A 23,006-nucleotide genomic window follows, 5' to 3' on the forward strand; every position below is an offset into this window, starting at 1 on the left:
TAAGAAGCAGCCTCTCGAAGGCCGTCCCACTTTTCTCACTCATCAACTCGTGTTGTGGGTCGTAATCGCGCTCACGAAAACGTGGCGCACAGGCAATGTACTAGACGACATTTTTCTCACACAGGCTTCGTTCAATCTTTTCTGCTGCTACAGAGCGAATCGCAGAAGCGGTGGTATTTTGATGGAAATGAAAAGAGAATTATCATGTTTACCCATTATGATAACTACGTTCCTTGAGTGCGTGTGGGTGTAGTTAAAAGATAGCAGTGCTGACATTATTATGGGTGTTTTTTATTGCGCCCAACACATGGGCAGTATTATTCCTGAAGAGTTTTCTCGAATTTTGAGTGAAGATTGTAACCGATTTCCAAACTGTTCATTATTAGTAATAATTACTTTAATTACCCACATATTAACTGGGCAACGCTATCTGTCGCGGCAAGTGAAAGGGAATCTAACTCAATAGCTTCATTCATGTTTAGATTTCTCATTATCTCCACTTATCATGCAGCCGGCACGGCACACTGCCACATGCTCGAGTATTCTAGATTTATTCCTGACTAATGTTCCTGATATTTGCAGCAACATTAGTCATTGAGTTGGTTTCTACAATCATGACGTCATCCCTGGTAACAGTTTATCACCCTACCAGCAGAAAAATTATTACTAAGAAAGTCAAATGCTACAAGAGAACTAGCTTTTATGAAATAAACGCCCAATTATCTCTTTATTCAGTCCAAGTTCGTTATGAATACCTGTCCCGTACAATCGACCATAACTGGACCGCGTTCGAAAATGTGTTTACTGGCCTCATTAGTAAGTATATACCGAGCATAACAATTAGGGGTAACAGCTTTACAACGTGGTTCAACAAGAAACTGCGGCGCCTAAATAAAAAAAAAAGTGACTTTACAGGCAAGCCGGAAACTGGATGCTTTCATCATCATTGCTTAAATACAAGCAGTTCGACAGGGAATACCAGGCTCAGGCTCTGCTTAAAACCACTCGAGGTCACTTTTTCGACCATGACGTATGTTCTATGCTAACTAACAACCCTCGTAAGCTTTGGCAAGTGATAAACCCAAGCAGTCATCCTAATGTAAGACTTAGTGATCGCTCAGGCACCACTGTACCAGAGTCAAAGTGTGCACAGATATCCATTCCCATTTGTATTCACCCGCGAGGACGTCACTTCATGCCCAAAATAGGTACACGCAGATAATTGTTAGCGAATCTGGTATCGTACCATTACTTTATAATCATAAGGTATCGCCTGCATCTACTCACGTTGGATTCAACAACACGTTACTCAGAAGTACATCGCAAGGGACTTCGGGAATCTTGTGTGCTGCTTTTTCGCAAACTTGTGCCATCGGGCCAAATTCCTCATGAGTGGAAGACAGCCAAGGTCATAGCTGTTTTTAAATCTGGCGATCGCGCATCATCGCTTAACTACCAGCCCATTTCGTTAACTAGTAGCGCCTGCAAACTACTTGAACATGTCAAACATTTGCCACTCATAACATACCTAGAAGAGCCTAACATAATCTTTAAATATCAGCACAGCTTTCGCAAGAGATGTTCATGTGATGGACAGCTAGGTGGATTTACTCATAATTTGCTTCTAGAGATTGATGCTGGCAACCCTGTTGACGCCGTCTTCGCAGAGTTTTCAAAAGCTTTTCACCATGTTCCTTACCACAGGCCACTACTGAAACTAAAATATCGTAACATTCACGCTGAAGTCATTGCATGAATAAAATATTTTTTGTCACATCGAACTGAATTCAGAAATATCAACTACAACTACTAATTTATTCTAGTTACGTACGGTGTTCCACAAGAGAGCGTGCTTGCTCCTTTGCTTTTTCTAGTTCATATTAATAATTTGCGTAGCTGCATGACGTCCTGAGTAAGACTGTTAGCCGATGATTGCGTTTTCTACCGTAAAATTTCTACTGACACTGACCATGAGGCACTGAAATCAGTCCTAAACACATCTAATACATAGTGTTCAGACCGGCAAAGGACCCTTATATCTACGAGAAATATATGCATTTCATTTACACGCTCCTCGTCTCGCATTGCAAAGTCATACTCTCTTGATAATAGTACTGTTGAGCTTAGTACCACGTATACATACCCACGAGTTAAGTTATCAGTCTAATATAACATGGCAACATCCCATGAACATCACTCTTGCATCTGATAACTCCACGTTTGGATCAATCAAATAAGACTAAGAGAAGCGCTTTCACACTTGAAAAAGCTCGCGTATACTTCATTATTCATACCTAAAATTGATTATACAAGTGCCATCTTGGATCCAAACCAGGACTACATCGTACATACTCTTGAATCCTTGCGATGTCGTGCTGCTCGTTTTAAATTTTCAGAATATTTCCAGTACTCTAATGTTACATCTTTAAAGAAACGCGCTGAATTCGATCCCCAATCATTACGACGGAAACGCGCGCGCCTATCAGCTTTCATAAACTTTACCATCACGAGCATTTGCATGATGACAGTCGCCCACTGTCATTTTCGCTCGCCGAGATAACCCTCTTGAAGTCGAACGCCCAGTGTGTCACTCAGCTCTTTACGCGCAATAATTTATACCCGGAGCGATAGTTGAATGGAATAACCTACCAGCATACATGACTACTGAAGCTCACCGCGATGAATTTGAACAAAGGCGGCGTACCTATATCAAAACGTGAAGTCTCTCTGCAATGCGAAAATGTATGCCTTCTTAAGTTGTTTTCTGCGTTGTATTCCTCTGGTACCTTCGCTATCCGTCTGTTATTGTTTCCAAGTATTCTTTTTGAATGCCTTTGATGCATTCTCCGTTCTAGGTACTTCAATTTTCCAATTTCTACTATGTGCTAATTTGGTTTAATAGGGACATTGATTTCACTATACAAAGTAGTGTTTGCGTATATTGTCGCGTTTGCTGCTGTTATAACTGTCATAAGGGAATGTTCGCGTGCCCCCCCCCCCATGTCATACCCTCTTCCAGAGGGCATTTAGGGATATTTTAAATTAAAATAACATTTATATTGTTATGGGCACCGACTACGGTTGCTCTCATGTATTTTGTTCGGACACCGAGTTGTCCTTTGTTTTCCATTATATGTTCATGTGTCAATTGCAGCATAAGCCCTACACACAAAGCGGACTTCTGCCGCGGCCCGCATTCTATATAGCCGCGGTATAAGAAAGTTCTTTTTATTTTAAACAGAACAGCGCGTGTTTTGACAGGGACTAGGAGGGAGACACGGCACGGACAAGCGCTGTTGCAACTGAAGTTTATTAGTTGGAACGAGGAATAAAGAGCAGCTCCGAACGTCAAGAGAACGAAAAAGACATTCATAGATTCACAGTCAATCATACATGCCGCACTGATCGAAGGAGGTAACTGCAATCATCATATCCTCCCCCCCCCCCCCCCCGCTAAAAGTTACAGTTCTCTGGACGAAATCGATAAGGAGTGGCTACTGAGGCATGCGTCTTTTGACCAGGCTGTGTGCGCTACTTCGATGATTTCACGCGTTAGTTGGTTGCTATGTTTGCTTAAAACCTGTGCTCGAGCGAAGTCAAGGTGGCAAGTCCTGCTGTCAGCGTCTCTACAGTGGATGCCAAGATACCCTTTTACAGTATTATGCACATTGTTGTTGTGCTCCATCAGTCGTTGATTAAGGCATCTCCCCGTCTGACCGACATAAAGCCTGCGACATGACAAGGGAATGACATAGACAACACCTTCTTTACAAGAGACCAATTGATTTTCATGTTTGAAGCTGCACTCTGTTGGAACGAAATCGGTATTAACCATTCTGCGCATCTTCCCAAGTTTACCCGGAGCCGAAAAAACGACACACGCTCTGTTAGCTATCTTGTTTTATTCTGTGGGACGCATGATGAATATAGGGCACTACAGTGTTTTTTTTTTCTTTTTCCTTTCCTGTCATGGCATCTACGTGGTGTCCTTTTTTGTTCTTGCTCAAACTGCTGAGGATAGTTTGTGACACTGACAGTAGCGGACAGCGTTTGTCCGTGTTGTGTCTCTCTCATAGTCATCCAAATACGCGCTGTTATGTTTAAAACGGCTTACCAACTCGCACAAACGTCCGTTTTAATAAGTGATTTTTTTTTCTTGCCTGTGGTATAAACGTGATGACAGACCGCAAAGTCCGAAGTGGCACTGATTCTATATTGACGCCATCAATGCATATTGTTCCAGCAGAGGGTCTCAAGACACGGAGCAGTGCCATCACAAGTGACGACTTTCCAGCTCCGGTGCGCCCAACAACGCCAACCTGTAAAATGAGGCAGCACCAACGTTATTTGTGTTTGCCCGTTGATTTATAACATCTAAGATCACAAGATTTGGCAGTATTCTTCAAAAGAACGTTTCATCACAACACTGAAGCAACCTACTAAATCCTATTCCTGGAAATGTGCGAAGAATGAAATCAGCAGGCTTGACATAAATTGTAGTCTGCTCCAACACTCTGATAGATTTTGTCAATGATATTATCAATGTATATTTAATGCTTCATTTTGCCTCTACCTAAACCTTACTACTTGAAGTTATTGCCACAATCTTTTCTTGAGGCTTTCCAAGGGGCTACATCACATAAAAACCGCCTACCTGTATGGTATTCTACGTCACACTGTAACCTTCATATCTAACATAAGCTACAGAAACGTGAAATTCAAAGTATTTAACGGCAAAAATGACCTCATCACACCTTACGTCATTTTATAAAAGCGAATGTACTACCCGTAATTGATCTTTTATAATTTAGCTTGTATTAACTGTTTATGGAAAATTTTGTTCTGACAGTGTAGGAAATAACAATGGACTTGTTACATCACATAAAGCATTAGATCAGCAAATTTTGCTGCTCCTCAAATTATATCGCAGCGTTTCTGATAAGTTACCATTTCTTTTTCACCGGGCATATGATGTCAAGACAGTCCAAATGTTTAGAAAATTTGAGAAAGTGTACGTGCTGCTATGTATGCAAACTCACAAATGTTTCCTGGTTTTATTTGTTAATAATTATGTTAAGATTTGTGACCGCAGCCCAAAGGCTGCGGTGACTTTTGCATGCGGTGTATTTGCACATTTCGTAAGAAAACCGTGTTTCCTTATTATTTATGCGATGGCAGTGTAGATCGCTGATTTGTGTACGTTGGTCCTTTGTTCTATATTATCACATGAATACGGAGAGGTTCCCGCGACTACGTCCCGCAAGTAAAGGCAAATTTAGGGGTTTTCCTTGCGAGAACAAAGATACGGTTACGAGGCGCGTGGTAGCAGGGAACTCCGGAATAATTGTTACCACCTGTGGCTCTTTAATACCTACCCACTAGGCGCTACAGGGATGTTCTTGTATTTCGGCCCCATCGAAATGGAGCCGTCGTGGCCGAGACTCGATCCCGCAACCTTAGGCTTAGCAACGCAATGCCAAAGCCTCTACACCACCAGGTAGCGCGAGTGCGTCAAGAAGATATATTGCATTTATTACCAGGCTGTAAAATTTTTTACGCCAGTTGGGATTTCTTTTAATGAATTATGGTTTGACACGCTGGCTGAAGTCATCAGGAAGACAATTGCTTCTTTGGTGAGTGGCGGCCTTCATCGGCGACATTCGTACTAAGTACACTGATCATATTGTTACATTGCAGTGACACTGAAGAACACAGTAGCAAAACTGTGAACGACGAAACAACATTTTATTGGGCGAAGGAATGCCCACAGAAGCAAGTGACAATCGAAGCATAATGATAGCACCGAGCACAGTCGGCGCTCTCCGATAGCCAGATCTGCGAGTTAAGCGCATCGACAAGTAGAGCGTTCCAACGTAATCTCTCCTCCCCGCGTGCACCTCCCCCCCCCCCCAAACAGAAGTATACTACACAATTCGTATAGCGCACACAGACAGAATACAAAGGGCTCGGTGACATTCAACAACGGATAGAGCATACATACGAGAAACTTCTGATACGTACAGCCGTGTGTTGCACCTAGCGATTACGTTAAATATTTCTTAGCCGGTGAGAAACGGTCACTGGAGAAACAAACCAGTACCCGGGTCAATATTTCAGAAATATGAAAACGCACCAGCGGAGGGAGAGAATGTTTACACCCATGTTAGCCGCCAGTGCTGATGGAGAAATTGAATCTTTAGAGTGTGTAATATAAATGAATCAGCAGAATGAAAGAACGCCTTGTTCCTATTGTATAAATGAAAAAAAAAACTGTCGTTCAGCACAAGGCGAAAGAATGTGTACTGTTGCATCGCTCGACGTCAGCGCACCCATTCTATGGTCAGCAGTACCAGCGCTTACGTGCTGGCTGAAATTTGCTCGATATTAACAGTAGTTAAAGTGCATGCGCATGTTGCGTAGTTCAGAGGTCTTAATGGTGTGGCTACTGTATCTCGGGTATACACGGCTATATCTTGAGCGCACAATTTGGGGTCGCTTTCTGCGAATAAAACTTTCCCCGTAATGATATGTTTTCGGCACATGAGATTAAAGAGAGTATTTTTTTTTTTTTGCAGAGGGCAAAGTTAGAAGGCTCAGGTGCATCTGTGGGCAAAGATTTCTGCAAACGTACGTGGGAACTGCGTAAAAAACCTACGAATTTAGGAAACTATAGCAAATAACCCTTCACAGTTCGTCACAACAAAGTTATCATCAATGGAAACACGTATGCCTACTGTGCAGCCACCGACAGCGTCCGGGAAATTTATCCGTCCCTAAATTTGTACGAGGCCGCAACTGAGTCTACAGTCACTTAGCTGAGTATTTCTTCGTAGCCATATGTTTCACGCCAGAAAGCGCAAGGCTTATCCATACTCTTCACTGAATGCACTAAGTGCACTTAACAAATGTGTAGATTTGTCATCAGCCATTGAATCTTGTTCCACTGATATTGTTATCACTACTGAAACGCGGCAGTGTGCAAAAATAAGCAGTGAAATATTAGATTGCGAAAACCCTTATACTCTGTACCGATATGACCGCGGCGTTCGACCAGGAGAGGGAGTATTGATAGATATCAAACATGTTCTTAATGTCACAAAAATTTCTGCTTGTTTCCTCACTAAAACTTGTGTGTGGACCGGTGATCATTGCAAACAGCGACTTTATTTTCTGTGCCTGTTTTAGACCGCCTGCTGCTTCTATTTTTTTTGTCACGAACTTCATAATGCAATTAATAACTTTATTTTAGATGCCCTACGTTATCTGTGGTAATACTTGGGGACTTCAATTTTCCGCATGGTGTGTGATCAAATGACTACGTTACTGTTAAGCAAAATTCCCCGCAACTTCCGAATTTTTTAACCTTAGCCACGATTTTCATCTCACCCAACTTGTACACTAGCCCACGCGTTCTACATAGACTTCTGCCAACACATTGCACCTTATTCTTACCACTGTACCCAACTTGGCTTTACCCCTAACGTTCCTACAAGGAATAAGCGACCATTTAGTGATCCACTTTACTTCTAAGGCGCATGTTACCAGTAAAAAGAGCTAGAAAATTATACTAGATTGCAATAGAGCCGATATTTCTTCAGTAACTGCCGAGTTCGTGTTTTTCATTAGAAACTTCCTCGTGCACTTCTCACAACGAACTGTAGATGAAAACTGGTTTCTGTATAAAAACAAACTTCTCTCTTTAATTCATCGCTACGTGCCTAAAAGAAGGCTACCTTCTAATCACCGTTCACCGTGGTTTAATAGTTCGCTATTTTCGCCGCACCAATGTTACTAATCATCCTCATAACTTGTTACATCATCTATACATTGCCGATGAATTTTTTTCTTCATTAGGCAATGCCAAACAAACATTTACAAGCAATACTCTTCCATCGTTTCTGGTTTCTAACCCACGAAAATTTTGGTTTGTTGTCACTGGAACGAAAAAGAATGTCATGCAGTTAATTCAGTCGGACGTGGATGTTTTGCCTCACGAGTGCTGTATTAGGTTGAACGACACTTTCTCCTCATTTTTTCAGCAGTCACTTGCAACTGCTGTGCCACTCTTATAACACGCAAATTTTTCGCCTATGGATTAAATCTTTTTTGACTGGATAGGCGTTGGCAAACTGATCAGTAATCTAAACATTTCTTCGTCTTGTGGCCCTAACTCCTTAAATTCAAAAATGCTGAAATGCACTGAATGATTTTCATATATTCTTTTGTCGAAGATTGTTGACCGGTCTTCCCAGCTTTCTGCCCTGCCCAAGGACTGGAAGGTTTGAAAGGTGGTTCCGGTTCATAAATGATGTCACGTCCATTCCGATAATAATTATCGTCCAATTTCCATAACATGCATCCCAAGTAAAATGCTGAAGCACATCTTTATTCACAACTGATTACTTTCTCGATATCAACTCTTTCTTTTGCAACGTGCAGCACGGCTTTGTAATATTCTTTTCCTGTGAAACGCGGCTCCTTTCATTTAAGAACGATTGGTTCAATAACGCGGATCAAAAATTGACTGCGACTGCGTATTTATGGACTTCTCGGAAGCTTTACATTTTGTTCTGCTATTTACATTCTGTTCTTTACATTCTGCATTCGTACCTCCCATTCGACCATTAGGCTGTTCGCGGACGATTATGTGATCTATCGCAGTATAACTAACCGTAGTGATTGCAGTAAGCTACAGCACGCCCTGGAGGGAGTATCAAAATGGTGCAACGAATGGCTAATGCAGCTTGACGGAACTAAATACAAAAGTAAGCGCGTCACCCCTGGCTCTACCTCTTGTGATGTAATTCCATATTCTATCAATGGTGCTGCCCTTTCGGTTGTGAACTCCTATAAATATCTTGGGCTGTATGTTACTAGCAACATTTCATGGAATATGCATGTTGAATATGTCATTAACAATGCTAACCGAACGTTCGGCAATTTGAGACATAACTTTGCATCAGCATCCACCCCACTATAGCTTACGCTATTCGAAACACCCATCCGCCCAAAATTAGAATATGCTTGTGCCATAGGGGACCCTGCTTATGTCAATCTTGTCATTTCCCTTGAAAGCATTCAGACCCGCGCTGCCCGTGCTATTCTCTCAAATTATTCACGTCATTCTAGCGTCACGTCCATGCAAAGAAAAGTAGGGGCCGTATAGCGTAAAACTATTCCAATGTGTTTTATTCAAATGTACTGACGTCAAATTTACGTAACCACCGACGCAAGCATCGGGCGGTGACGCGCAGGATTGTCTGAAAAGACCAATCAAACTCTCTCCTCGTTCATAGGCGGTAATTTTTTTTTACTTGAAAAACAAATAACATTGCCTACACTGAACGGCTTGTCTTATCTAACTGACTGACAGGAGGCGAGGAGCATGCTCAAGTGCCGAGGGACTCGATGGGGCCGAGCCAGTGCACTGAAAATCGATAACCTGATGAAGAAGATGGTGGCGACTTATGCGATTGGTCCGCTTCACCTTACTTAGCTTGCAGCGGCAGGTAGAAAATCGCGGCAGCATGCGAGGGAAGCTTAAGAATGACGTTAAAGCGGATCCTCAGCAAAGAAGAGTTGACAGAACGAGCTCGCAAACGTGCCAAAAGCCCTCGAAAAAGTTACGCAGCCACGAAAAATGTTTTATTAAACGCAAATAAACCAATGCTTTCGGGTAGGTGGGAGCAGCAAGTGCCGGATCGATTGGCGGCAGCCATCTTTTATTCCTTTCCGAGCGCCGCAGTATGCAGTTATACAAACGAAAATTCAGTTTTGTTCGGCATAATGACGCATCTTTAACACACACACGTCACTTTGACGCGGTGAATTTTCGCAGTTATGTGACATCGAGTGAAAGGCAGGAGAGGTGGGCCTGCTCCGAAAACTTTTGACCAATAGCCGAGGGCTAAACGAAAAGCCGTCAAATCAGAAATAAGTATTTTTGTTTTGTTCGGTCCAGTTATGCATAATCGGTGTGGACACCTCATATCAGATGGGGAGCTATCGCGGTTTTCTTGATGTCGTGTTACAGACAAGCGAAGAAGGTTGCTTCAAAAACGTTTTTGACCAATTGCGGAGGGCTGATTGCAGACTTGGAATAGAAGACTTTGGAATAGCTTTACGTTATAGCACCCTCGATCTACCTAATTGATGGTGACGTCAAACGTACTTTCATCTCTGTCTTTTTCACAGAATATACTACGTTAACCTTTTTTTGAAAGAAAATCTTCACCGCATCAAGTTACATCTCGTCTCGCATCAACCATCAAAACAAAATTGAAGTGCTATATTCTTGAACTAATTTGTGCCTTCTTCCCTTTTACGAAGACGTCTCATTGAATGGAATCGCATTCCCATCTCCCATCTCCACAGTCTCAATTTTTGATCCCAGTAACTTCAATATCGCCATTCCAAGTGCCCTATAGTTTGATTTTATCCTTTTGCCCTGTACTGCAAAAAGTGTGTATTTTCACCACGCATTTCTGTTGTGCATACTAGGCCTTAAAATACATAATATAAATAAATTAATAATGTGAGCAGAGAGAGGCACATGGGTACCAGAAGCCATTTCGTGCTAAAGCGTATAGGACCTGTTTACTCCAAATATGAAAAGACATGAAAAAAAATGCGTATGTTTTTTACTTGCGTTTCTGACAGAAAGGTCCTGTTACTGTTCACGGACATAGACAAAGCCCACTTGCAGAAAAATGTTCTAGTTATGAGAAAAATTTAATGAGAATCTGTGTATAGTTCTGCCTTTTTTTATGTACTCATTCATTACTCGTTATTCCAAGTATCACTTATACTTTTACTAAGTATGGACGATTAAAACACCACTTGCCTTTTCACCTGAATCCACCCTGAAGGACACATTGACCAGCACATTCGGCGAAACTTCGGGTTGGTAGGATGCCGTGTAGCCATCAAAATGGAGTTCCCCTTCGGACGGCCAGTCCTCCTTGGCGAGGGTGTGTGCGTAAGAAATCGTGGTGCTGAAATTCCGTGAGTTTCTCTTTCTTTCCTTTAAATTGTGATCCCGCAATGTGCCATTCTGTAGAAGTTCAAGGATTAAAGTGTGGTTATCCTGACGTTTCTTTTAATATTCATTGAATAATTATGGAAATGCCTGGAGTAACATGAAGGTATGGGTATTGGGAGAATAATAAAAAATTAGCTTGACTGACAAATAAAGAGAAACGATGGAAAGAGAAAATAGAAAATGGAGGGAGTCTAACCATGCTCGAAACGAGTTTCTTATTTTAGACCGGTGAAAGGGATGGGGAGCAAGCTTAAGCTAGGTGCTATATCTTCGACATTTTAGTTTGAATAATGCCTAGAGTAAGCACAAATGCTTGCATAAGACAGCTGGTGGACCTATTTGAAAGAAAGCGATTGCATGTGTGAGAAAAAGTAAATTCTAGCGAGTGCGTGAAGCAGGGGCGTTATAGCGTAGAGCCATTTGAAACTTTTCTATTCCAATTCTGCAATCAGTCCTCCATGATTGATCAAAAAATTTTCGGGCCGCCCCCACTTCGCATGTTTCTGACGCGACGTGACGAAAACCATGAAAACGCCCCATCTGATATGATGTGTGAATACTGATTATGCATGGTTAACTCCAGTGAAACACAAATAATTGTCCCAATATTTTGTCCAAAAAATGACCAAAAGTTTTTGGGCTGCGCCCACTTCACCTGTCTGTCACGTGACGTACAAAACCGCGAAAAATCACCGCGTCAAAGTGACGTGTACGCGTTGAATACGCACTAATATGCCGAACAAAGCTGAATTTTTTTCTGAATTGCTGGAAGCAGCCCTGCGTTGAAAGGAAAAGAAGATGTCTGCCCGTCGATTGCTCTCTCAATGGCTACTCGGAACGGCCAGGGAGCATGGATTTATCTGCGCACAATAAAATATGTTACGTGGCAGTATAACACTTTCTAGTCATTTCGGCACATATACGACATGGTTCTGCCAACTGAACGTTGCTGAGGATCCGTTTTAGCGGAATTTGTAATGTTCTCTTGCACGTCACCCCGATTTTCGACAAGTCATCGTAAGCTTTGTAAGGGGAAGCGATCAATCGTTGGAGCCAAGTTTACCCTCTACATCCGGTTATCTACTTTCACTGTGCTGGCTCGGTACTAACGAACCCCTCTACGCTTGAGCGTGTGTCTCGCCTCTTTTCAGCCAGTTCTATAAGATCTGCTCAACGTAAGCAATGCTATTCGCTTTCAAAGAGAAAAAAGTGACCGCCTATGAACGAGGAGCGCGTTTAACTGGGCCTTTCAAACAATGCTGCAGGTTACCATTGGATGCTTGCGTTGGTTGTTACGTAAATTTGACGTCTGGAAATTGGAATAAAGACAGATTGGAAACGTTTTACGTTACAAGGCCCTAGGATTCTGATTTGAAGCGCAACATAAAATGTATTGCATAAATTACCGCAATATTGTTACTTTCTAAAAACCAGAAAAAAATGATGTTCACAAATCTGTAACGCTAACCAAAAACAAATATTGGTGTTCCGTAAGCTGCATTCGTTAGCGTACTTCAAGTGGTAAAATTTTATGCATGCACTTACGGCTTACCTGAATTTGTTACAATGTTACAACCGTTTTGAAAAGTGTTACCTACATAGCAGGAACGTAATTCGGAGGGGTGTAAAATGCCTTACTTTTGTCCGCTTTCTGTGTAGTGTAAGGTGAGAATTAATGAATTGTGACATCTTTATTTGCTTCGTCACACAGTTCTAAAACATAGTTTTCGGGAAGTTTGGTAAAGTTAAGGAATTTTTAGAAAATTATGCGGCCTGAGTGAAACTGTGTGTTCTACAGTGACTATATATTACCTTTTTCTTGTAATTATAATAAACCTCATCCAAACCGACCTTGTGGTTGCCGACAAAACGATTTCTCTGGACCCATGCATTCAGATGTGCACCTCTGAGCTAAAGTTTCTTATAAAAAGCAAATTGTAAATATCCTTCAAAGAAGCGTCTTACTTTCAATCGCCCTACGAGAAAAATAATTTCACAGCAATTATATCCTCAAAATCGGCATGCCAAAGGAAGTAATAGACGTCCTGAGAAATTGTAACAAAGTTGCCTTCCGCTATGAAATTCGTGTTGGCTTAATAGCGATTTGACTCAACTCCTAAAAATGAGCCAGAAAATGGCAAAACCAGTTTTTCTTTGCGTTTACATTTCAGGGTGTGACTTCCTACCTGATTTGCGTTTTCTGAACTTTTAACATTTATCTAAAATTTCAGTGTGGGCCGCAGGTGGCGGCGCGCTTCTTTGTACATCTGCAATCTTGTTCATCGAAGTTCAAATTACGAATATGCCAGAAATGAACTGCGCTGTCAAGTTGGTGTACATGATTGATATCACAGGGATTCCTCGTTTCTCAGTAAACCCGAAGAAATTGCTCAGATTCTGCAGAAACCAATATAACAACGAAAAGGCCTATGAATATCGCAACCGTCTTGCCCAAATGCGCAGGAAGTGGATAAAAATATACAGTTTAGTAGGTCAACAGTATACTGACTTGGGCAGATCGCTATATAGATTTGCGAATGTACTCTGCTTAAAAATTGGACAAAGGTGATGGCATACATGTGCCCTAGTAACTGTCAGGAAGCATTTCAAATAGGAATGCTGGATAAATAATGCTTAGAGTTATATCGATGGCGCTCTTTAGGTCCCATGCTTCTTAACTGAACTCTTGAACGCGATGAAACGTTATCACCGTAGCTCTCGCACTTCCCGATATTTCACTCAATTGTACGAAATGTGTCCCATGCATCTACGGGACTTGAAAATTTTCCCTTGACAAATTGTCCTCATCAGGCGATGTCAATGCTGCGTAACTGGTTTTGAAGGAAATTGTAATGTGAATTCTTTCAATTTATTTCAATCAAAAGCCCACATTGTGAACAATATTTGAAAGCATTTGAACATTCTAGCTGCTTTGGCTGTTTTCTAGATGTTTCTTGATCAAAACACGAAGAATACACTTCACACTATAGCGTCAAGCTATTCCATCATGTTTCAATTCCCTCTGCTTCTTTAGCTCTCAGCGACTGGTCAAACATCTTTGAGGTCACGCCTACTTCACCAGTCTATCACGACAGGCCACGAAAATGTCGACGATACCAATTGATATCACGAGTGCACAGTAATTATGCATAATAAGCCGGAACATAAGAAACACATTTTCTATGATAATACGCATTTTTCGTCGTTACATTTCTGCTATTGATCAAAATGTTTAGGCCTCCGCCCAGTTAGCCTGTCTGTCATGCGACCTAACAAAACTATGAGACCTAACCTCTTGAGAATTACGTGTACGACACTACAGATCTATAATGTGCCGAGCAAAACTGAACTTTCTTTAATGGCTAGAGACCCCCGTTTCAAAAGGAATAAAATATGGTTGTCCGCCGTCTGCACTAAAATTGCATATTGAGCATGCAGGAGAATTGATGTCTGTGTGTATAATAATTTTTGCATGACAGTATAACTGAGCCCTTTCGACCATCTATGCGATATCGCTCTGCCAACAGTTTCTTTTTGCCGAATATCACTTTTCGCGGCATTTTAAAGCTTCCGCTTCACGCCGCCGCGATGTTCGACCAGGCACCGGAAGCTAAGCAGTTGAAAGCGGAACAATCAGCGGTACCGGCCCCCCTTTCTCTCCCGGTTATCTACTTTCACTGTGCTAGCTTGACCCCACCGAAATCTTCGAGGCTTGTGCAAGCTGCTAGCCTCTTGTCAGGCAATCAGATAAGAAAAACATGTCCACATAGGCAGTGCTATTTGGTTTCAAAACAAGGAAATCTTGCCGCCTATAAACAACGAGAGTGCTTGATTGGGAGGTTCGAAACGGTGCGGGAAACCGCCCGATGCCCTCGTCGGTGATTAGTTTATTTTGAGGTCAGTACATTGAAAGATAGTCACGTATATAATATAGTAATAACCCTTATGGCCCCAGATATAGATACAAACTCTACTAATTACAACCCTTTCTATGTGAGAATATGAAGCTTTGTATGAAGCAAGTTACAGGTTAGCCGGAAAACCGAGGCACCCATTGCGATAGCATATTATTATAGGAATATACGAAGTAAGTACAGTACTTTTATCGGCTGTGTAAACATGTAGACATTCGGTGTCTAACTAAATTGACAAGCGTGGTCCAACGCGCATACAGGCAAGCAGAAACATCTCACTCGATGACCGCTGACCCCAGACGACCTATGGTGACGCTGCCCACAGCTTGAAGCACAAATGCAATCTCTGTACAACGCATTCAGAAAACTACTTGATCGTCTTCCGAGTGAATACACATTACTACACCATCCCCAGCAATAATCGGCTCAGAGGGCACTCAAGGCACTCAGCTGTGCATAAACAACCACCGTCGGAGTACAATGCCGGTATTTATATTGACTGGGAATTGTTTGGGGAAATACACGGACAGATAGAGGGAGACTGGCGCCTCAGTGTCTGGTCCTACAACAAATGTTACGAAGAGGAAGCATGATGCACACACGTATGCGCAACCATTCACATGGGCAAAAGTTAGTTTCATACTTTGGGCCGATCCCGGCATAGTGAAAGATGTTGAAGTGTTACGTAATGTGCCGTGATCATAGGTTGGTAAGGACTAGGATTTGAAGAGAGAACGGGCAAAATTGGTCATGAGGAAACAGGCCAGCTTGGACGCAGTAAGGTTAAAAGCATACAAAATGGAAGCTGCTACTTACAAACAAAGTTACAGCTTCAGAACAGAGCAATGATGGTGACATTGAGGTAATGAATGGAACAGTAACTAGGCGGTCCTCAAAGGCAGCAATTGAAGTGGAAGGTAAGGCAGCAAGGCAACCAGAAGGCAAGCTATCGCAAGTAACAAAGTACTTAATAAAGAAACGGCAAAGGATGAAAGTGTCTAACTCAAGAGATGAGATAAGATAAGATAAGATGAGACACGAAACTGTCAAAATAGACGAACAAAGAGGAAATACGGGGTATTCGAAAATATAACGCGAGAAAGACTGACCAAGCCGTGAAAAATGGACGCATTATGAAATCAGTGAGAAGGACACTCGGCATAGGACAAACCAAGGTGTATCCACTGAAGTATAAGCAGCGTAATGTCAGCAATATTCTTGAAGGTATAGTAAAACAACATAATAATTCCCAGCAGACCTGTACAGAACTCAGAGGAGCCAAGGTGCCTACATTCGAAGCTTTAATAAGCAGGTTCCAGAGAGTCATTCTATAACCACCGATGAAGTTAGAAGGGCTTCGCAAGACATGAAACGGGGATAAGCGACAGGACAAGAGGTCCAAGAGGTCTGTAAGAATGCAAGCATCACACCAGTCCAAAAAAAGGAAGACATTTAAGATTTGAAAAATTATAGGCCCATGAGATTACTTCCACTATTATTTAAACTGATCACCAAGGCAATTTCCAAAATAATAGGGGCAACACTGGACATTAGTCAAATAAGGGAACAGGCTGGCTTCAGGACGGCGTACTCTACAATGGATCGCATCATTGTCATTAATCAGGTAATAGAGAAATTCAGAGTACAATCAGCATCTTTGATAGATTTCATAGGTTATGAAAATGCATTTGATTCAGTAGAGATACCCGCACTCATAAAGGCATAACGTAATCAAGAAGTACAGAATGCTTACGTAAATATTGTTACGGGGTTAAAAACAGTGAGACGTATATTTACAGGATATTTACAATAATCGTAGCGGCTGACACGATGGTAGACAGAGCGCGAAGTCCAGAGCGTCGGCTTTTTCCGACCAAGCTGACAACATTTTCTTCGTCAGCGTGTCACATGAGTCCCGGCGGCGGAAGCACCGGCTCGGTGCTGGTTAGGAGGCGGGCGAGTGATACAATTTAACACGGGCGACATGGACCACGTCGGAGTGATGCTGAGCCACGGTTGGCTCAAGAGGGGCGATTTCGTATGTGACGTCAGTTACTTTACGCAAGACACGGTAAGGGGCAGAGTAGCGTGAAAGTAACCTCTCCGAGAGGCCAACGCGTCGTGACGACGACCATAGGACAACCAGGGTGCCCGGCGTGTAATGGACGTCACGATGGTGGGCGTCATATAAGCGCCGCTGATTGTCCTGCGACTCCACAAGTCGGCATCGGGGAGTATGGCGTGCTTCTTGTGCTTTGAGTGTAGCTTCATGGGCGTACTCGGACGTGCAATTCAGGCTAGTAGGCAGAATGGTGTCGAAAGGTAGCGTAGGGTCGAGGCCAAACAAGAGGAAGAATGGAGAAAAGCCGGTGGTATCATGGTGAGACGAATTATAGGCGAAATTAACGAACCGCAGCGCAACGTCCCAGTCGCGATAGTCAGCGGAGACATACATAGACAGCATGTCGGTAAGGGTGCGGTTAAGGCGCTCGGTTAGACCGTTCGTTTGTGGATGGTAAGCAGTAGCAAGCTTGTGTTTAGTGTGCACGAGTGCAGAATGTCGGTGATAACTTTAGAAAGAAAGTACCGGCCTCGATCGGTGAGGAGCTGTCGAGGGGCGCCGTGGTGAAGGATGACGTTTTCTAGGAGGAAGTCGGCAACATCGGTTGCACAGGCGGTCGGAAGAGCCCATGTGATTACATATCGGGTGGCGAAGTCTGTCGCTACAGCAATCCACTTGCTTGCAGAAGCAGACGTATGAAGAGGGCCTACAAGATCAACACCTACAGGGAAGAATGGTTCTGATGGTAAGTCAAGCGGGTGAAGGCGACCAGCAGCTAGTGTGGTCGGCTTTTTGCGCCATTGACAAAGGTCACACGCAGCGACATAACAGCAAACGTCACGGTATAGACCAGGCTAACAGAAGCACCGACGAACGCGGTCATAGGTCCGTGACAGGGCAAGGTGACCGGCAGACGGGACATCATGAAACTGGGTGAGAACAGTCTGACGCAGATGCTCAGGCACAACGTAGAGTCGGGCAGGGCCGTCCGGGCGCATGTTAGAGCGGTACAATATACCATCTTGGAGTTGAAACTTGCGAAGGGAAGGATCGGGCATTCATCACAGATACGTACGCGCCAGTGTCAATGAGAGCCGTAACAGGCACACCATCCTCGTTCACTTCAATCAGGTTCCGATGTGTAGGCAAAATTAGAAGAGGATTTTTGCATCGGATCGCTTTGGCAGCATCACCTCCAGGTGCTGCACCCCTTAGTTTTCCAGAAGGGTGCGCCGGGAGGAGCTAGGGGACGGTGATCGGGGAGATGGGGGCGATCGGCAGAAACGGTGACGTGGCCAAGGAGAGCGGCTACAGCGGGTAGGACGAGAAGTATTGCCAGAATTTGCTGGCTGCGTTTGAGGGCGAACCGAGGAGCAGCATGGGTGCCGTGGGATGGGTGGGAGGGCCAGACGCTCGAAATCCACGAAGACCGGCAGTGACGTAAGATATGGCCGATACGGCCACAAGTGAAGCATATAGGCTTGTCGTCTGGAGTGCGCCATTCGGCAGGATTGCCATATTCACGCTGCGGGTGCGTATGAGAGTGCTGGACGGAATGTAGGCAGGTCGATTAACTGAGCAGGCGTTGGTCAAGCCAATGTTGGCCAATTCCTGGCGCACGACGGACTGTATCAGTGAGATGGTCGCCTGGCAATCGCCGGGGCCATGAGTTGGGGTTGTGACAGAAAATGCGACTTCTATTTCACGTCGGATGATATGTAGGGCGTCTTCAGAGTGATCGGGCGTGGGCGAACTGCGGAGGTCTTCACAGGTGGGCGTAGCAGCCGTGTTGGGAAGGCGGGGAAATGATTGGGCAACGCGGCGACTCTTGGCTTCTTCAAAGCGCCGGCATTGGGTAATGATAGCTTGCGAAGTGGAAGAATTCCTGAAAACAAGGAGGTGGAAGGCATCATCGGCTATGCTCTTAATGACATGTGCAACTTTATCAGTTTCGGACATCTTCGGATCCACTTCGCGCCACAGAGCGAGCACGTCCTGGATGTACGTGAGGTAGAATTCAGTGCACGTCTGGACAGGCGAAGCGAGGTCTTTTTGGACGGCGCGCTGACGTCCAACAGGCTTGCCAAACAAATCTTTCAGCTTCTGTTTACAAATGTCCCAGCTGGTAAGTTCCTCCTCGTGGGTCTCAAATTAGACGCGTGCTGTGCCCGCCTGGCAAAATGTCAAATGAACGAGCAGGATGGTCTGATCCCAGTGGTTGCTGGAGCTCATCCGCTCATATAGTTGAAGCCAGTCTTCATCATTAGTGTCGTAGACGCCAGAGAAGGTTCCTGGGTCGCCGGGTTGTGCTAGAATGACGGTGGGCGTGGGTGCCGACGGGCCCGAAGCATCATCGCTTTATGCTGGCATTGTAGGTGCAGCCAGGGGTGCCCGCTGCGTAAATCCGTCTTGATAATGATCCCGCAAGCTCCACCAAAAATGTTACGGGGTTAAAAACTGTCAGACGTATATTTAAAGGACATTTACTATAATCGTAGCGGCTGACAAGATGGTAGACCACGAGCGAAATCCAGAGCGTCGTTTTCTTCCGACCAAGCTGAAACATCTTCTTCGTCAGCGTGTGACAATGTCTTCGAAGATATCTACAGAAATTCCATAGGTACGTTAATTCTAAAAAAAAGTAGGAAGATACCTATAAAGAAAGCGGTCATAGAAGAAGAAACAATCTCTGCAATGCCTTGAATAAGTATTCAAGCAATTAAACTGGGAAGGCATTAGAGTAAAGACCAACGGCGAATATCTCAGCAACCATGCTTCCAGATGGCATTGTCCTGTTCAGGAACACAGGAGACGAGTTACAGCAAATAATTGAGGACGTTAACAGAGAGAGTGTAACAGTGGCTTTAAAATTCATATGCAGAAGACAAAGGTAATAATAAATAGCCGGGCAAAAAAGCAAAAGTTCAGGATTGCCAAGCAGCCTCTAGAGTCTGTGAAGGGGTAAGTTTACCTAGGTCAATTACTAACAGGGATCCCTGATCATGAGAAGGTAATTCATAGGATAAAAATGGGTTGGAGCGCATTCGACATTGTCAGCTCCTGATTAGAAGCTTACTATTATCATTGAAATTTAAGGTGTACAATCAGTGCATTTTAACGGTGCTGACATATGGGGTGGAAACTTGGAGTCTGACAAAGATGGTTGGTAACAAGTTAATGAACGCCTAAAGAGCGACGGATGAACGCCTAAAGAGCGGTTTGGATAAGAGAACAAATAGGTGTAGCCATTTTTCTCCTTGATATTAACGGAAATAATGGAGCTGGGCAGGTCTAGTAACGCACAGGATAAACAACCGGTGGACCATCAGGGTTAAAGAATGGGTGCCAAAAGAAGGGGAGTGCAGTCGAGGACGGCAGAAGACTTGGTGGAGTGATGAAATTTAGAAATTCACGTGCGCTAGTTCGAATCGGTTGGCGCAGGAAATGGGTAACTGGGGATGGCAGAGTAAAGCCTTCGTCCTGCAGTGGGCATAAAACAGGCTGATGATGAATCACGCAGGCTGGTACAAAGGTCACATCTCGAGGAAACAGTCTGCCACTGCCTCTTCCTCTCCCTCTTGCGCGTACGGTCCAGTGAAAATTAAGTGTAAGAATATTATCTATATGGGAAGTGCTAGCCTATATTTGCCGTTACAAAAATTGCAGAAAGTAATACGGACATACTTTCCTGGGGAAGCTAACTTCACATGCTTCTGGTCAATGAAAATCACAATGTGGTACACTTTACAACCACACATTCTCTTAGATGGGCGTAGCTTTGACGATTTCTTGTGTTGTGACTGAATTCTATCAAAATTCGCAAGCGTTCCTCCGCACTGAGTCTGTGACGTTAAGCATGAAGCACGACGGCGTGTTCCGTACTAAGTCGGGAGCGCTCGACGTGCCGCTTGCGGTGAATGTCGACGGATACCGGGCACTGAAGTACGGGGCTGGTATTTGGATAGGTGTCACATATTCGTGTTACGCATATTAGATAAAGAGATCGCGGAGTCAAGAAAATTATTTACACAGACCAGATTATCTGTAATATCTGAGCTCTGATTTGTGAATTGGCTAAACAATAAAAACTGCACACGTAGACTGAATGCCCCTTGCGGACATCTTTGTGCAGTAGAAGGCAGTAGGCATCAACACCATTAGTATGAGTTATGACGGGTTCAAGAAAAAGTGTCTAAGTTTCCCTTCGGCCAAGATAAATTGATGGGTTGTAGGTTCTTGAGAACGTAGCCCGTCTTTTTCCTACTCGAAGGGTTCTGTTCTCTGCCACGCGTTTCCATTTCTAGGTTACTTTATTGCTTCGCACTCACCTCTGGAGGTAGCCGAGTGTATTCCAAACAACGTTCGAAAGACACGAACGTTTGGAAGAAAAGGAACACTCCCGAAGAAACGGCCATGATGAGCAGAGGAATCTGTATTGAGTAAAAACGCAGAAGCGCCATATTATTCAAACAGACGAAGGAAATCACTAGCGATGCAAGAGTTATCTAGCAAATCGCACTGGCATCCCCTTCCGTATTCGTGCATTCTTTTTCACGAGCGTGTTCTCTATTAATGTGCTTATACAAGTGTCGATGTCACTGTTGATGTATAGGAAACGCATTCGCGATGATCGCTGCTGGGTTTCGACGTCCCTTGCAAGTATAGAATTGTGTTATAAAAAACCTGTGTCCAGAATTGACATGTGTCATGTAAAATTATGCATGGAAAAATAACAAAAAGAAAAAATTACCGACGATTACGTTACTTCCTAATGCGAAATTTGAGCGCAGCAAATAAGCTGTTTCACCTTTTCGATAGATTGAGGCAAAGAAATCGAGCAACACATGTATGCGCTATCACAGAATTTTTTTTTTATTTTTCACACGTATTCCTTTAACAAAGACTCCACTAACAGTTCTTGACAGTCATGAAGGAAGCTTTGTGGTCGGAGAAATAGACTGATATATGTTCGACTTGGTACACCAAAGCTTGATTCTCAAAGACGAGATCTATACTCATGGCTCAGAAAGAACTGGCAGACAATTTCGCAGTGGCGAACGGCAGCGGCAATTTCGGCTCGGGCGGTGCACATATACAGATCCGCCGCCACCGATCTGGCTCTCTGATTGCCACCGCACAGGGCTAACGGCAGCGGCAATTTCGGCTCGGGCGGTGCACATATACAGATCCGCCGCCACCGATCTGGCTCTCTGATTGCCACCACACAGGGGTTGCATTGGAGGAGGAGCGAAGAAAGGAATTAAGTTCGAGCCGGCGCTTTGACAACCGGAGACTAGCAGGAAGAGGGGGGAGGGGGGCGGCGTGTACACCCAGCGGCAAACGATGGGGGCAGAAGCGCGCGCAGCAAGCGGACAACACGATAAAGGGAGGAGGGAAGAGATAGCAGTGACTGACTGATGCCGCTGACGCCGATAGTGAGTCAACCCCAGCTGCGGAGTTGGTTTCAGGGACAACGCCGCCGATGCCGACACAAACAATATGATACCCTCGCTTCCGCAGCGCTAAGAACCAGGTCTAGCCGTGGGAAGGTGGTCACGTATTCGTCGATGTGCCGGGGCCTACGTGAAATAACCGGCGCGTCGGCAACTGAAGAGCACCCTATCCGCCACACAAGAACAGGGGGGGGGGGACCCTTTCCTCCTCTTTCTGCATGGCGGCGACGGTGTTCTATGCAGTCACGTTATCTTGACTCTCTAGCGGCGTCAGCGGCATCCAGCGGTATCAGTCGGTCGCTGCTAGCGCTGGGGGGATGAAAGGGGGGCGGAGCTGGTTACGAGGCCGACGACAACGCCGACGACGACGCGAAACCCAGGAACGGACGCCAAAGAGCTGCGCTCTAAAAAAAAAGCTGTTTTCTCACAGCATCCTACTGCGAATGCCAGCACTGGCACGGTTGTTTCCATGCGCTGCGAGTCTGGCTGCTTATCAAGCGTGGTGCATGATAGGCCGTACTTGAATTTGGCTAAAA

At 44.1% G+C, this 23,006-nt stretch overlaps 1 protein-coding gene across 1 annotated transcript in view; it reads right to left on the minus strand.

Moving 5' to 3' along the window:
* Positions 1-23,006, minus strand: part of LOC139047899 (ATP-binding cassette sub-family C member 2-like) — a 179,515-nt gene that overhangs the window by 26,711 nt on the left and 129,798 nt on the right. The window contains exons 9-11 of the mRNA XM_070522076.1: positions 21,346-21,447; positions 10,844-11,053; positions 4,161-4,319 (exon numbers count right to left, since the gene is read on the minus strand). Coding sequence (XP_070378177.1) covers positions 4,161-4,319; positions 10,844-11,053; positions 21,346-21,447 — 471 coding nt within the window. The remainder of the gene's footprint in view (positions 1-4,160; positions 4,320-10,843; positions 11,054-21,345; positions 21,448-23,006) is intronic.

This window comes from Dermacentor albipictus, chromosome 7 (assembly GCF_038994185.2).
Source record: "Dermacentor albipictus isolate Rhodes 1998 colony chromosome 7, USDA_Dalb.pri_finalv2, whole genome shotgun sequence".
NCBI classification, from domain to species: domain Eukaryota; kingdom Metazoa; phylum Arthropoda; class Arachnida; order Ixodida; family Ixodidae; genus Dermacentor; species Dermacentor albipictus.